We start from the raw sequence: 16,625 nt of genomic DNA on the forward strand, positions 1-16,625 counted from the left end.
GAGTCTGATAGTAGGCAATATCTGCTTAAGTTTGTGATGATCTGAGAACTAAATCAAAGTACCTCCAAGTACTCGACTATTAATGCTGTCTGACAGCAGGCAATTTCTACTGGCTTATAGGTTTATAAAAGCTGTTGCTACATGTATCTGTCTGATGTGGAGGGCTGTACCCTTGGATGTTGTTGGAATCTGTTGCATTCAGCAGGGCACCGAGAGTGAGGTCAGGGTTAATATGCGATTAAAATCCAGGCATGACACCAAAACTTTCATCATCAGCGTATGTAAGAAAACACTATGCATATTCATGAGTGATATTACATGCAATACAAAATATGCACACTTTTTGTACGTCGCTTCATTTCAGTGTCATGTGCTCTGTATTCTGATCTTGTATTAGAAAATGCATATATACCACTATTTGTTCACAATATCAAGCAACTTTGAAGTACACAAGCACCATGATTCGTCTAACAATAAAAACAGAACAAACATAAAAGAACAAAGAATTTTTTCAAAAATATTGAAGCAAAATTTACCTTAATATGAGTCTTAAAAACTGATTTTGCCAAATTTAAGAAATGCACCGGTCTGTAAATAAAAAAATTGCATGCTTATGTGTCACATGAATATGCAACAAATGAAGAGATTTTTCAAAGGTCAAAGGTTACCTCTGCATTGTAGAATTTTGTCTTGACATCTAGGGGTTTCAAAACCTGGGGAAAAAAGTATTCAGTTGAAATTTCAAAAACCTCATTGATTAGAAACTGTGGATTTGACCCTACTTGATAGGCAGGCTTCGTACAGTGGTCTCTTTACTAAATGGGTTTGTACTTCCTCAAATATGCTCCCCAATTACTCTGCTTACTGCCTACGACTGAGAGTTAGGAAGGTGCAAGGAATGCCCAAATTACGCAGACTAAGTTCTTTGATCCTGCAAATTCCTTCGAGTTTTGTTACCTTCATGTTGTCTTGGGAGCTACCATGCAACTAAATGTTTTGTTTGTAAAGGACTTTTCACCAAAATGATTGGAATCTCACCTGGAACTTGAAGAACTTTCTGAAGTACATGTTTTCTCCAGCCTGGGTCGTGTAACTAACAGCACAGACCAAACTACAAAACAGAAAGGAGTGATAAGAAACTGTCATTAAAGACAGCCATCCGATACTGGTCAACCTCGCTTCTCACAAAACTAGTGTTGGAGTACTTACACTCACACTTGAGTACATTTGAGTACACCAAGGTGCTCAGCCCATACTCGATTATCAGTATTTAAAAATTCATTGAACTTGGCCATACTCAGTTCTTTGTACTTGGATTTTGGGCGTATTCAACTCTTCCGTGTAGGTACTTGAACTTAGTACTCGAGAAAGAAATTGGGTACTCCACTAATTATCGATAGCATTTTCAGGTGCTGGGTGACAAGCTATAACGTTTGCATTTCTGCTCGTCTAGTTTCTGCCTCTACAGCTTTTACTATAGGAAATCCTAGTGCTGTTATTTACTCGGACTCGGACTCTACTTGTACTTGGTCAACTCGTCACCAGTGTATCGGTACTTGTACTCGGCCTGGGACTCTGCCCCTAAAGTAATCGGAGTAACTCTGTACTCAGATTTGAGGACTCGACTCCCACACTGCATAATACCCTTTAGAACGTAAAGAGTGTACATGTTTAATTCAGAACAGCCCATGTTTAAACATGTTTGATTAAGGACGGTCCGAAAAAGCCGACTTCTCCCTGGGTTAACTCACATGTGAGTGCCGAGCTCCTTAACTTCGTGGTGGATGACCTCGTCGATGCACTGCGAGGGTGTCAGCTCCCCGTGGGGCGGTGTGCCCGAGCCGGACAGCGTCAAGCGCTGCGAGCTGGTCTGGAGATCTGTCTTGAGCAGGATGTCCTTGACCACTTGACTGCTGTCATTGTGGACGCTGACGTAGCAGGAGAAGGTCTCTCCCAGATAGATGCTCCTGTCGGTTATAACAACAGCACATGACGATAATAATGGACATTTACAAAGCGTACTGGTACCTACACTAGCCGTTCACGCGTGCACTGTAATAGCAGCGAAATCAAGGCGTAAGTAGGTTCATACTCACACATATTCTAATTGCTTATATGGGGAATTCAGTCTGTGTCTGAATAAACACCTTGAGACGAGGCTAGTACCGTATGGTGAAACGATCAAACCGTGGCAGAAAAAGGAAGACAAATTGCATTTTTCTTGAATTAAATGAAACCTAGTGAGCTTGGTGCACCATAGCTGAATAGGCACTTGGAAGTCCTAGATGAACAGCAAAGGTTTTACTCACAAACATGCATTTTAAGGCCCAGATTTGATGTCAACTTTCCAAATTTCGTCGCACCACTGCCAAATAAAAACGGTGGTTCAATGTCCAACATTAACATCTTGTGATCAACAGCTATTGCATGCAGGACTTACTCCATGACTGCACTGTACATGTTTTTAATGTAATCTTATGTTGCACACGAGGAGTGACACGTGTATTGTCCGCTGGTTAACTGTAGTAAGTTTTCGACGATCACCCGGAGGAGAAATCAACGGATGCCGTAACTATTCGGCAGATTTTTTTCAAATTTTCACAGCATAAAATTGTTTAAAAAATGTTCATAATATTGCAGAGTGTTTCCAAACGAATTCGTTTTTTTTCTTGGGGGGGGGGAAAGTGGGCAAACAGTTTTCATGCACAGTTTTTAAGTTGCTCTCCCTTTTTGTGCTTACTAAGGTACGAAACGGAATTTGAATTTCAGAAGCGGAATTCAGGATTTTGTGAAACAGAAAACGCCCATTTTTGAAACGGAAAATCATTGGCTCTAAAAATGGTCCCAAACCAATAGCCGCCTCTGTACCCCCAAGTGCCCATTTACCCCTGCATGTAGGTACAGTACAAAGTAAAAGCACTTGTTGGAAGAGGCACACACCAAAAAAGGTTTACAGCACCAACTCAGCCGTAGTCACTTTGCTGAACCATGCAAGGCTTGGACTCTGGGGAATTTCAGGCACTCGACCACAAACTGACTGAAGTTCAGCTAATCTGAGTGCCCACTGTTTGATTTCTCAACAACAAAAAAAACTGAGAAAGAAAACAGTCGAGAGGGAAAACCGATTTGATTTGGACTCTTGCAGGGTGTGCTACGAGATATGCGACTGGCATCTCCTCACCCAAAGTTCTGCGGGAGCATGAGTAACTCTCCAACACCGAAGCATTCCAAGCCAGAGGGCAGGCCAAGACCAGGCGAGATGTCGCTTAATGTACCTCCTGCAGAGCCACCTAAAAACAAGAAATAATGGGTGGGGGGGGGGGGGTGATGGAGTAAATTAAGTTCATTGATCAGATCCTGCCACACCCAGGTCTAAAAGTCTGGTGCACTTTGCAGCATTACAATTAACATGGACAGAGCAAACTACCCAGGTTGAGACAATGAGAGTTGGTCCCATTAAACAATGCCATTGTTGGATCGTGTGGTGACCGGCAATTACAGACTCCTAGGCCGTTTGGCTTTGAGGACGGTCAACCTGTTAGATCTTGTTGCACTAGGCAGCATACATGTATGAATGACGCTAATCAACGAGTTTGGCAGGGTTTGTAGCCAAAATACCCTGCAGAGTTAGGATTAATTACTATGATATTTGTATTTGCAAAGTTTGAAGTGCCTCTGATAAAGATTTTAGGACCATGTTGTGTGCGAACATTTATGCCAAGATTAGGCGATGTGTCAGGGATTAACTAAAGAATCCTCATAGATACCTCAAAAGGCATCCTGGTGGATATCTGTATGCTTTACATAGATCCATGCCGCTATCAAATGTACATGTACTTTGCAGTAGAACAATAGATTAGGTATCAAGGATGTGCAACTGTTGTCCGATGGCCCCTAAAGTGGAATTTTTTTTGGGGGGGGGGGATTTTATGCTCACCTGCTATATCCCTGGCCTCAAATAATACTGGAGTTGTGGTGATGAATGAGGATTTGGTCAACCGCATGACTGCAAAAGTGGAAAGTAATTTGATATTTTAATCCAAGCGGGGTTAGTGTACCAAGCATGCCTAGGCTTGTTCTCATCATTCTAAAGTGACTTTTGACTTATTAAACCTTGCACCCTTTTTGAAAAACATTAATCTTGAAAACATGGTTACCCATCATGCCCAACAAGTCTACCAGTAATATCATACACAACTTTTAAATGGTTCCTTTTATTTATTCTATACCTTATTTCCAAAATCTTTTCCCTATCTAGTGTCACACTCACAATGTCACGAATGTCCATACATATCAGGCCTACCATGCCCAGCGGTACCTGACGTACATTTATTGTACACTGCCAAGCAGCCTCACTAATTATTATGATTATGTGCTAGTTCAGGAGGAGTTCCATATACGGACGCCACTTGACACCCCGTGCACAAACCCTATGAGACTAGTCTCCAATTTTCTAAGTGTTTTCTCGGTAAACAACTTGGTATTTTCCCTCTTAAAGTGAACTTTTCTGTGCATGTCTTTGCTTTTTGATGGCTAATGGGTCACTTTGGGGAGTAATTACTGGCGTCTGTATATGGAACTATTCCCGCTAGTTCTACTTTTAGAGATCCAAAGATGTGCCCAGGGTTGAAGTAAGTCCCCCACCCCCGACTCGGAAAGAGTTATGTATACGGACAACACTAATTTTCCCATATTAAAATGTTACAAAAGCCAGCAAAAAGTGATAACATGTCCTTGAAAGTGAAATTTAGCTAAGAAAATTCAGAAGCCTTTAAACCTACGCCTACTTAAACAACACTTAGGCCTAGGTTTTTTCAGACAAGTCTTAACCAGGTTTGTGCACAGGGCTTTAAATGTTGTCCATAGCTAAGAAAATACATTTAGGCATCTCCAAACAAAATTGAAAATTTTTCTCAGTTTGAGATTCATGTCTTTTCAGCACTTTTGCAATGACATGAATGACTGAAGGCTTTACCAATGTTTACTGCGATGACATAGGCCTACTGATAGCCCAGGACTACTGTATTATTGTTTAGGCCTATACCTAGGATTATGATGTAAAAAGTGGAGGCAGGATGCAAGTTTGCAACATTCTTTCCAACTACTGTACATGTATTGAACAATACATGCACAACTTGGAATGCAGCAACAAGAATGAACATGAACTAGGCCTAGAAAAAAACACTGCTTGGAATACATTTGTCACTGTTTGAGTTTGACTTTCAATTTCATCAACTTGATCAAGTTCACACTTTGTTGAAAAACCAAAAAACTGGAAACGCCGTTTTCAATATTAGGCTACCTCCTCACTGATTCTAATTCATATTCATCTAATTCATAATCTGAACTACCATGACAAGGAGGCTTAACAAATACATTCAAATAACAACATAAATAACAAACTATGTAAAAATCCAGCCAACCTTTCAACGAAAGCAGGTGTTCTTTTTCCCTTGGAGCCTCCATCTTGGAAATGACACCATAAACTTGTTCAAGTCCTCTAGTGTAGTAAAGCAAGCGACACAACTTGACCAACTGCAGGTAGCGCGTGCGTATTTCTTCGGCGCCTGTAAGTGGCCAATTGGAACACTGTTACACTACTGCAAGTTTAACAAAAAAAAGAGGAGGGGCGGATGTACAGTAAGCCGGGGTGGGTCGTGGGTGTGAATGTGAGGTCTGCTGTTCTGAAAGAAAAAGGCACTCAAAGAATGTGTCCATGGTACGAGAAATGAGGGGTTTTTTGTCTTTATGCCAAATTCTGAGCATACAGCGAAGGGCACAGGCCTTCCAAGGGAAGTCATTATGTCACTGGTCAAATAGCATAATGAGGATGAAGGGTTTGAGGGGGTGAAGTCTGAAATCTGACAAATAAAATGGCAAAAAATGACCATTGCCCCCAAATTGTTGGAACTTTTCAAAAATCAGCACGCTTGAGAAATGCATCAACTGAAAACAAGGACAGTTGGTTGGCAACATTACGAGTCATTTTACTTCAAACCTTTAAAGTCAACAACCACCAACTTGAAGAATGCCTTGGCAACTTTCAATTTCTTACCCAAACGTTTCCAAAGTAAAATATTTTGGTCTTGCTTTAAACAGGTAAAACTAACTCACGCTTCTCCTACACAGTACAATGTACATGTACTTGCTGGAGTACTTGCAAGAGCAAATATAGGGCGACAGCGGGACAGGGGGTGCCCCCTCACAAAAAAAAGGGGGAATAAAAACGGACACGAAAGGGGATAAAGATGAGCAATCAGCCCTAACCATGAGACAGCAATTATCATACTATTGGATAGTCAGTTTGCAGCTGATGGGTACTTTGCCTCCCCCCCCAAAAAAAACCACAGCTTTTCTCCTTCCGGCAGTGCCCACGAGTACACACACGTCTTCTCAACAGACCCATGCATAAGAATCAAACAAGACGAAACGTTCGTTTGGGAAGTGGTGGGACCTTTTATTCCAGAACACTTTCTCAACAGGCCATAACCCGAACACTAAATCACTCTCAGGAAAACAATCTGCGTGAACTCCCCTCGGCAAATTGATGAAAACATACAAAAAAGTTTCTGGCTTAATTTGTTAGGCGGACTTAACAAAATTCTACAAATCAATCATTTTATGCTTCAAACATCACAAGTACCTGTCTTTTTTGTCAACAAAGGTCGCTTTGTATTGTGAGCTCCGATGTTCTACACAAAATGTTTCAACTGTTGCAACAAAAACTCTAGAACTGTTTTAACAGCAGACGTGAACATACCCTTATGGGTTATAAAAAGGCAGGTACAGTGCTTGAAACTTGGTTGTTCGGTGATGTCGTTCATTTTAGCCTGAAGAAGTTTCCCTCGATACATAAAAATAATTTGGCGTACTGTCAACTTAATAATAAAATTTAACAGGAAAAGCAACTTTTTCAAGACCCCACAATTTAAAATCAAATGATTGGACCACTCATAACACAGCCCAAGAAATGTGAATGGTTGATATTTTGTGCCAACAAAAGTACTTTTTTTTACAGTATTAGATTTGTAAGTTTATGAAATACAAGTTCGGGGTCAATCCGCCTGCAACAAAATCACTCTTCACTGGGTAACACTTCTACAGTGGCACGAAGCTTGGGCTGAACGACAGTAACATCCATTTTTAACATCCATGACTGCGAATACTGCATACATTCCACTCCTTGGATTAAAAAACTATCACCAATATGCACCAAAAAACGTGTGAACTTGTGTTTGCAATATTTGGAGACTTGCTGTAGCAGAGTGGAGACTTTCGATGCATCCAGTGCCCACCATTAAAATATTGAAAGTGCACTGATTCAACATCCTTAGGGCAAGTCACAATGCAGATTTCAATGTGGACATGACAAAACGTGCTAGGCAGTTATCAAATACCTCCCCCCCCCAAAAAAAAACCCAAACTGCAACAACCAAACCAATAAAAAGTGTGACCACTCACGAAAGGGAACACCTCCACGACTTGTACAAACTGTGCAAGAGTTATCACAAGGACCATGTATTGCAGCATAACTTAATTGTTTCCCACACTAAACTAGGTGAACTCAAAATATTCCCCTGCCCCCTAAATAATTTTGCAATTTTCTTCTCTTTCTCTCTCTCTTTCTCTACAGTTCGTCCTTCGTTTGTGTCTCTTCATCCGCGTCGCCCTCTGGGGGCTCGTCGGCCTCTAGGTCCTCGCCCTCTTCCAGGCCTTCCAGGTCTTCGGGGCTCAGACCGAATTCGTCGTCTTCTTCGCCTTCCTCATCCTCGTCGTCCCCTTCTTCCTCTTTCCTCTTTTTTTCCTCTTCCTCCCGCTTCTTCCGCTCCTCCTCGTCCTGCTTGTCTTTCATCTTCTTTTCGCCTTCCTGGAACGCAAAGGGCGCAACGGGTTACCGCTGAATTGCGAACTGATAAACCGGGGGGGCGGTACTGCTGCGATGGTACTCCGCTAGCGCGTTCATTCAACTTGAGATGTGCGCATTGTACAAAGCTGCATTATCCTTTTGGGTAAATGGGTTTATCACATGTGCATACCATCTGCCCATGAAACTGCCTTTTCCACACTTCTCACGAATGTGGAGACATTCCTTAACAGTAAATCTACGAAGTTTCAGTTCCAGCCAACTTCAGGCCTTTTTTAATGGTCATTTCTAGTTCACGCTTTCGTGCACGTCCGACCCGTGCATTGAGCACGTCTGTGAGGAAACTTGACCAAATATGGCCATCCTCTGTCAGGAACTAGACCGGCACTGAGCAAGAACGGTTACATCCTGTTTTAATCTTATTCAAGTCAAAATGACTGCAACACGTCAAAGGAAACATTCTTCTAAACTCAACACAATCAAAATATGCTCAGCGACAGCTTTCGGGGTTAACATAATTGCTAACAATATGAACTCGCTCGCAGCCCTTAACCTGCAATACAGGTTAACTGCCTGGAGGAATAACAGAAAAACGACAGGCTTTGAGGGTTGTTGCTTTCATTGAAGTTTTGCACAAGGATTTAAAACAGGAATGCCAAACACAGATCACTGAAGAGAAAAGGTATACCTTTGTGGGTTTCCACAAATCGTTTGCTTGTTTTTCTGCTTCCTTGACATCATCTGTGATGAGGAAGTTGTCAAAAATAGTGCCCGATTTTACCTGCGGACAAGACAAATCCATCACACAACATCAGTACCTCATAACACTGCTGCACGAGTACAAAACCAGCTTAAGTGAACAGTCGGTCACACAAAACATCACCTGAACTCTTATCTGGATTACACAATCACTGATGGCTTGACCCAAATCAGTAATGGCCTTGTCTGATACATGTAGATTGTAAAATGATTGCCCAAGGATTTTGTCGGAAAAGGACCAAGGCGTCTTTGAACTTTAGAGGACGACTTTGAGATTGGGGCCAGCCAAGGGAGCACATCAGAAAGGAATCGTATTCGAATCATTAAATTCATAATCCGGTAAAAACTGGTCATCACCTGTGCTCTGTGTGGCCCCTTGCTTGGAACGTACACACTTCATGGGAAAAAATGTAAAAGCCTAATCTCGTACCTGCATTTCAGAACTGCAGCTATAGAGTACCAAAGTGAATACGTCACGCGCATAATTAGTGTGTAAAAGCCATTAGCGCGAGAACCAGCGTGTGAACCAACATTCGTTTGCACTGCACTTTCTGGTTCACAGTGACGTCACACTTCGGTACTCTATGTGGCAGATAGCAAGGACCATTTCATATAAACTTTCACAGGCAATGCGACCTGTGTTGACATCTACAGGAGTGACACACTGCTTTCACACAAAAGTCCCTTGGGGGGGGGAACTGAATGTGGGCAACTGGAACTTCAATCTTGGTATCTCATTGAGAGTAAAAGGCAGAAAATGATGACAAGCAGACACTAGCGGGCAGTAACTTTCTTCAAGAAATGACCGCAAGCACATATTTACTGGGCAAATGTGCAGCAACTGGTAGATGTGATAGGCCTGCTAATAGCCCTGTGCCTAGTCTGTTGAGGGCGACAAATACAGTACCAGTTAGTACTAATTCTTTTGGCTCCTTCCTGCCATTTATCAGTCAAGAAGTAGCACTTATCACAGAGATGCTACCCTTTGGTAAATTCACAATGACACCTTTCCAACTACACAGCCTAATGTCTAACCTCTGAACAATAACTAAATCCTTCTCCAAGGTGATGATGTCCAAGACTCACCTGCCACAAATCAAGTCCTAGAACGCCAAAGTCTTTGTAAAGGTAAAGTGTGTCGTCCGCTTCATATTCGGGATTGTCGATCATCGGGTGAACCCACTCGCCTTTGTAATTTGGGTTATCGATCTGCTTGGGTTTCCACTCGCCCTGAACAATGAAAAAAAAAATCCCCTTATGCAACAGTTGGCACTAGCTACTCAATAACTTAGAATCAAGGAAGTTACTATGAATGGACGGCAAGTTTCAGTAAATTATCAAGACTGGTCTTTAAACAAAAAGAAACCCTTTCTAGCTGCAGTGTGAATGGCATAATCCAGTTTCCAGATCCCTTGTAGTCGTATACAGCATCGGTTATGGACACAGCTCAGGCCATCACCGTTGGCGAGCTCTGTGTCACATATCTTACAACATCATAGCCAGAAATGGGAGTTTTTTTATCAGAAAGGAGCAATATGACGTTTTGCGGGGGCAAAAAACACGTTACACTCTTTCTTTATCCTCAAATCAAAACGCTGAATTCTCTAACTGTTGGAAGATTCTGTTCTATCAACAGCGTTAAGTGCCACTGCGACCACGACAGAAAACATACCTTGTACTCCGGGTTGTTAATGGTAGCCGGTTCCCACTCTCCATCCATCTCATCATCCCAATCATCAGGCTTCACGGCATCAGGGTCGGGGATGAACTCTGGCTTTTCCCAATCCTGTTCGGAGTCGGCAAAGCAAACCACACCAAATAAGGATACAAATTGCATGAACAAGTCCCGAAAATCTCCAGGGTTACACGCTGGCAACATCTTGCAGGCACTTCCATGGTCAAACCATGTTTGCCAGGCCATGAGGACAGGTGGAATTCAAAACAACACCTCTACTCTTTGGGTTCTTCTTGAAAAAATATCCAATACTAATTTGGAACACAGCCACCCCCCCTTCCTCTTGATTTAAGGTCCTCACCTCTGGCTTGGTGTCCTCGGGGTCATCGATCATGGCATTGTCATCCCAATCTTCTGGCTTCTTGGCCTCTGGGTCCTTGATCTTTTTGGGAGGCAGGAAATCCCAGTCTTCCTCCAGGTTGCCCTTCTGGACTTCCTTGTTGTCGATGCGCACCTCGTACGTGTTGTCGGGACGGACAATCAGGGTGTACAAATGGGTGAACTCGTCGTCCTACGTGGGAAATGAATGTGAATATGGCCTATTGGTACGATACTCACAAGCTGTGCTCCTGTGCTTGGAATGCGTTGTGTCCCTGAGCAAGACATTTGACTTTAACAACAACTGACATTACCCCACAGACAAGATTGACGGCCTGGCAAGCGGAAAAACCCAGGGTCGACTCAAGCAAAAATAAGCATGACCAAGGTAATGCTTCCACTTGTGAGTTACTGACAATGTCAGGTCGGGCCTTTCTCTCTGCACATGCTCACAAAGGATAACCTCATCAACATGCACAAAAAGAAAATCTGCCCAACAAAATTCCTGGATACTGAATTTCCTCTCAAGTCAATCATTCATAAGCAGTAATCAAATCTGATAAGCTGATCTGCTGTGCTAGGAACGATCGACTTCATACTTATCATCAGATTATCGTTGCTGCTTAATCACGTGGGTGTTAACATTTTGTAGACGGTGATTTCCACATTCACTGAAAATGTCCCATTTCTTCTCAAGACATCGGTTATTATTAATGTTCACTGAACGGTCCCCAGCACACACGCACCTTACACCTGATGTCTTTCTTTGTCAGAAGATTCTTTCCCTTGTAGCTGAAGATCACATGGACTTTTTTTGTGCCTGGTCCACAGATGTCGGGTCCTGAAGCAGTAACAGGCAAGTGAGATGTAACTTTGGGGACTGATGTCATTTACTTGTCATTGGGGCTCAAGTCAAAATGCTCTAAGCTCCACCAAAACAGCCGGTCTATAGCTACCATGAAATTGGCCCTGTATCTTCAAATGGACGTCAGATTTTGGTGATCAGAATAAGGCCCATCATCAGTGAACTCAGCCCCGAAAGATGGTTGATTGTTAATAAGCCATTTCATCACGTCACCAACATACTTTATTCATAGACCTGGCCTTCAAATGTGTTTGCAACCTTTACAAAGATGCTGGACTACTTTCTGAAACAGTTTCATTAAATGACGCAGATTTTTTTTTTTAGACTTTAAGACTGTGTCAGAGAGGCAAATCCAGACTCCCTCAAATAAAGAAATGGTTTTTTTAAGTAGATGTTTCTCCATGGACACATTACCCTAGGTCCCTAAATATGTAAAATCATGCTGAATTCGGAGGATTGAGGACTGATAGGGTTAGTCCTGAATTAAACTGTAAACTCTTCGTCTTAAAAACTGTTGAGAGAAAATTTCATGGTATGCACTCAAAACTCCCAATCTGGTGGTACGAGAGAATTATGAGGTGATATGCAGGCTCAGCTATGTTTTATTGGGCTTGATGACATTTCTGAACAGATAACAAGGTGATGGATTTCCGTGGGACGATCAGGATGGTTCCAGAAGAAACTGCTCTTCTGAATTTCACCTGATGGACTGTACTACATCTGGCTGGCCTAGGGTCAGGGAAAGCTACGTGCACCTGGTAACCAAAATTCTTCAGTGGAACTGTGTTTTGGTTTTCAATTTTTAAAAACTCGCCTTTTTCAGGCCCAGCAATTTTTTAGGAAGGGCGAAATAAACAAATCCACTCACTATCTGCAAAGCACCACATCACACATGACTCCATTTCTCGGCAGTCAATACCTACCAAACATGATGTTGTACGGCGAGTCGCCGTGCATGTCCGACTGGTCCAGGTCGCCCGGGAACACTTTGACGTAGCCACCCCCGCAGTCGATCTTCTGCTCGTGCTTGACGGAGAACTGGATCACCAGGTCCTTGCCCTCATTGCTGAAGGAGTCAAACTTACTGGAGATGGCATAGAATTTGGCGTCCTGGCTCGTCTGCAGACCTGCAAGTCAATGTCCAACAACATTCACACCTACTCTTTAACATAAAACTCTCGCAAAGGAGAGAAAAATGCCACTCGGGTTATCCTTCTTCTTGACAAAAACTAATTTTAAAATTGGACATGAAGTTGAAGAATTGAAACGGTCTCGTGTGAAGTCATTATTTTGCTGCCCTGAAATTGAAAAGTGAAAAAAAAAAAAACGATTTACTTTGATTTTATCCTGTTCTTTTAACAAAAAGCATTTGGACTTCACAAAGGCCAGAAAAATTTTCTTCCGATGATCAGAAAGTGGCTAAACATCAGCGGTTCTTCAGCCCCGAAAGATGGTTCACATGTAAAGCCATTTCATCACTTCACCCACCACACTTCGTCGCTTCCTTCCATTAACACCACTTCGAACAGCTGTACAGAAATAGTCTGGCACCAGGTTAATCTGTCTGAAAACTATATTTAGCAGTTTTAACGTCAAATAAACATACGTTTATTTGAGTCATTTCAGACAACAACCCAACTGTTGCAGGAGAAATTCCAAATGAACAAATTCATTTACCAAATGATACACTTAAAAAAAAAATATTTGTACCAACCCTTATCTTTCTCCGGGTCGTTGTAAAATTTTCCAGCGGACAACTTGAACTTTCCCAGGTCATCTTTGTGTTCCGAATTCACCCATCTCTCTGCCCAGTCGCCTGAAACGAAAGACAAAATTTGACTGATAAGCAGTGAGAGCAAGGACACATTCTAATTCATGTGGCACTTTTTCAGAAGTGAAAATGTTAATTTCTTGTTAAAGGCTAGACAAACCTCAACTTGGAACGTTTCAAAATATGTCTTTGGTGTGCGGCAACTGTCGAAAATTGCAAATAAAATTTGCACTCAAAACTGGTGAAAGACAAAAACAGATTTAGGCCTACACCTGTTTCAACATTTTCAAGAACTACATCATAGGAAAGACTGCAGCATCCCGACTCCACTCTTTGGTTGTATATGCCTAAAATGTACGAAGTCTTGTAAGAGAGTAGTGCATTTTCCAAGTATTTTCAGGAAGTGTTCCATATTACGGACGCCTGTATTATTTCCTACAGTGACCTATCAGCCTTCAGAAAGAAAAAAACATGTCCAGAAAAGTTCAAGTGAGGAGGGAAAATACCAAGTCCATTTACTTAGAAAACACTTCAATTTTTTCAGACCAGTCTCATAGGGTTTGTGCATTGGGTGTCAGGTGGCATCCATATATGGAACTCTTTCCTCATTTCTAAAGAAAATGGTCTGTTTATCTCCAGATTCATGTCATTTCAACATTTCAGCAACTTCACTGAGATCATAACCGAGGAAAAGGTGGAAGTAGGATGCAACATTCTTTCATGTCACCATCTAAAAACATGGCAAAAATCATTGCACTAGCTTAGCAACTCTGACCTACATGTATGAAAAATTATGGGGATTGCATATTTTGGGGACCCAGTTCCTATAATACATGTACAAAGGAGAACTGCATTTTAACTTTTGAATTCACTGTGGTAGATGACTGCGGCATCAAGTTCAATAACTGTTGGGCTGATAACTCAATATTATGCAGACTCCATAAAGACTAATGAAAGCCATGTTTGATTCAATATTTCGTTCTTTATTCAGAACATCAAGCCATGTTTGATTCAATATTTCGTTCTTTATTCAGAACATCCTGAAGATGTTCTGAATAAAGAACGAAATATTGAATCAAACATGGCTTTCATTAGTCTTTATGGAGTCTGCAAAATATTGAGTTATCTGAATATTATCAGTGGATCACCTACTGGTTGTTGGGCTGATGTTGTGAAAAGGGGGGAGGGTTTTGAGTTTTGAGGGAAATTATGAGGAAAAATGAGTCTTTCAACATGTGGCACATCATGCACATGGATTAAAATTTGCATGGCTGGTTCATCAGTCAGAAAGCCACATTTTCTCGCAATTTACAATTTGGAATTTCCAAAAAATACCGCCAGCGCAATAAAGAGAGTGTTGCCTTTGGTTATGGGAGGGGGTCTGCACAGTTTTTCAAGAATTAACTAAATGACAACAAAACTGGTAGGTCCCCAACTATACAATCCCCCGAATTATGGCCACGATGGCACTGAATTCTAATAAACTTATTCAACGTTCCCAATGCATTATGGGTTTGATTGACAAAAAACCACGCATTTTATGCATACACCTTTTTTGGGGGGGAAGTGACCCAGTCAGAAATCCATTTTACAGGTTTTTTGGGAATATTTCTAATCATCACCTCACAGATGCATGCGTAGCATACAAGGAAAGTTTTCAAAATAACAATATAATTTTTCAAATGTTTGTAAGAAGAAAAGTCACCCGTAACCGTCATTCCTGCTGAAAATAACAAGATTAGTCAGTGCGGGACGAATCAGCTACAGCAAGTCGTGATTTTGATTGGACAACACTAGAGCATTAACATTCACGATCTTAGTCAAAGAATAGTCCATGACAGAAACTTGTGTTGTTGGAAGGGATTCCCTAAGTTTTTCTTTCCTGCTATGCTTTAAATGTTGAGGTTTGTTCATCCTAAATCTATAATGCAACACTCTTATAGTGAGAAGAGGATGGCTTGAATTGGAATACATGATAAAATGGAAGCACATTAACGTTTTGCAGGTACACTTCTCTCATCGGGTAGAGTATAAAATGGATTGCTTGTTTGTCATCGAAACTTGTAATGCTCTGCGAATGTCAAAAAGGTTTATTCTAGCTGTTATTGACGGCGTGTGATTTGTGTTAAATATAACACAAGCAATAGGCTATACCTTTCATTCAAATTTCAGTCAATGGGCAAAAACAATGAGGAAATTTTACCACTCCTGGAAACACTGGAGAGAGAACACGACTTGAGATAAGAGTTGAAGACCTGGAGTCTACACAGTACATGCAGACAAGACCCCTGCTTATAATCATGGAGGCCTACCATGCAAAACTATAATCTAGGCCTACACAGTACCAGTACACGTAAGATCACAGTGCCAACAGAGTTAAATATTTCAAGTCATCTGAAAACATACAATGAAACAAACATAGAAAATTCATGTAAACCTCTCTGAAGCCAATCATGCATCCCATCGGCATGACCAGCAACCATGCCAAACAATTTAGCGTCAAGGAAGACATCACATACATAGGCAACCATTTGAGGGATGCAAATTTGTACGGAGACGATGAGACTAGCTCAGTTGACAAGAGACCAAGTCATTTTCTCTCAAGAAATCCATTAACTTACCATCAAATTGGTCCTGAAAGTAAACCGTAGCACTGCACAGTGATAAAAGGGCGCTGACGATGCAAAATGTAAGATTCATTGTGTCTGTTCTTTCAAAACGATTTTCCTGAAATCGCAAAATTTGCCCTTTCCCCAGTCCGCGAGCGCGTGAAGTGATATGCGGATTCCGGAAAGATTTTACGCCGGGAGTTTGTGTACACGTACTGCAAGCGAATGTCGTACACGTGAACCGAGGGTCCAGATGGCTTGCTCTGATTGGCTAGCTTCTGGAACATTGAAGAGTGAAGACCAATCACAGCGGACCACGCGGTCCCCTATCAGGGACTTTAAAAGACAGCGCCCTCTTGGTCTTGCTTGCGGCCGGTTTCTCGATCTCGCAGGTTTTCACCGGGTACTCCGGTTTCCTCCTGCCTCTAAAACGCTGGACCTTCTTCCTAACTCCGCAATGTGATGCTGATTAATAAAGGTTATGAACAAACGTATAGTTATTGTCGCAAATAGCCTGAGTAGCTGAAAGCGCCATTAAAACAAATCAACAGCTCTTGCTTGCTGTAGTGATCAATCAAAGTACACGATACGCGCCTTCTTCAGTTAATTCACCGAAACTGTTTGGGCTTTTAATAATCAGGTTTTGCAGTGGCTGCCGAATGCGCTAGGTCTGCTGAAATTAAACCTTTTGACAGTGTGCCCAA

The 16,625-nt window shown here is 41.8% G+C and overlaps 2 protein-coding genes across 5 annotated transcripts in view; both read right to left on the reverse strand.

Annotated features, from left to right (window-relative positions):
* trappc13 (trafficking protein particle complex 13) overlaps positions 1 to 16,625 on the reverse strand; it is a 55,380-nt gene that overhangs the window by 9,198 nt on the left and 29,557 nt on the right. For all 4 annotated transcript variants that reach the window (XM_022246079.2, XM_022246078.2, XM_087144525.1 and 1 more), the window contains exons 2-7: positions 5,424 to 5,567; positions 3,938 to 4,006; positions 3,182 to 3,290; positions 1,752 to 1,967; positions 1,039 to 1,111; positions 669 to 713 (exon numbers count right to left, since the gene is read on the reverse strand). In XM_022246079.2, coding sequence (XP_022101771.1) covers positions 669 to 713; positions 1,039 to 1,111; positions 1,752 to 1,967; positions 3,182 to 3,290; positions 3,938 to 4,006; positions 5,424 to 5,466 — 555 coding nt within the window. In that variant the 5' untranslated portion in view covers positions 5,467 to 5,567. The remainder of the gene's footprint in view (positions 1 to 668; positions 714 to 1,038; positions 1,112 to 1,751; positions 1,968 to 3,181; positions 3,291 to 3,937; positions 4,007 to 5,423; positions 5,568 to 16,625) is intronic.
* Positions 6,433 to 16,125, reverse strand: LOC110985218 (calreticulin-like). The gene is made up of 9 exons (XM_022246074.2): positions 15,934 to 16,125; positions 13,256 to 13,357; positions 12,465 to 12,668; positions 11,423 to 11,517; positions 10,660 to 10,869; positions 10,296 to 10,409; positions 9,710 to 9,853; positions 8,553 to 8,645; positions 6,433 to 7,867 (listed from the first exon to the last, which is right to left on the reverse strand). The coding sequence occupies exons 1-9, from the start codon at positions 16,010 to 16,012 to the stop codon at positions 7,628 to 7,630; spliced, it is 1,281 nt and encodes a 426-aa protein (XP_022101766.2). The 5' UTR covers positions 16,013 to 16,125; the 3' UTR covers positions 6,433 to 7,627.

Source organism: Acanthaster planci, linkage group LG12, assembly GCF_054643075.1.
Source record: "Acanthaster planci isolate LZ-2023a linkage group LG12, COTS_SCS, whole genome shotgun sequence".
Classification (NCBI taxonomy): Eukaryota; Metazoa; Echinodermata; class Asteroidea; order Valvatida; family Acanthasteridae; genus Acanthaster; species Acanthaster planci.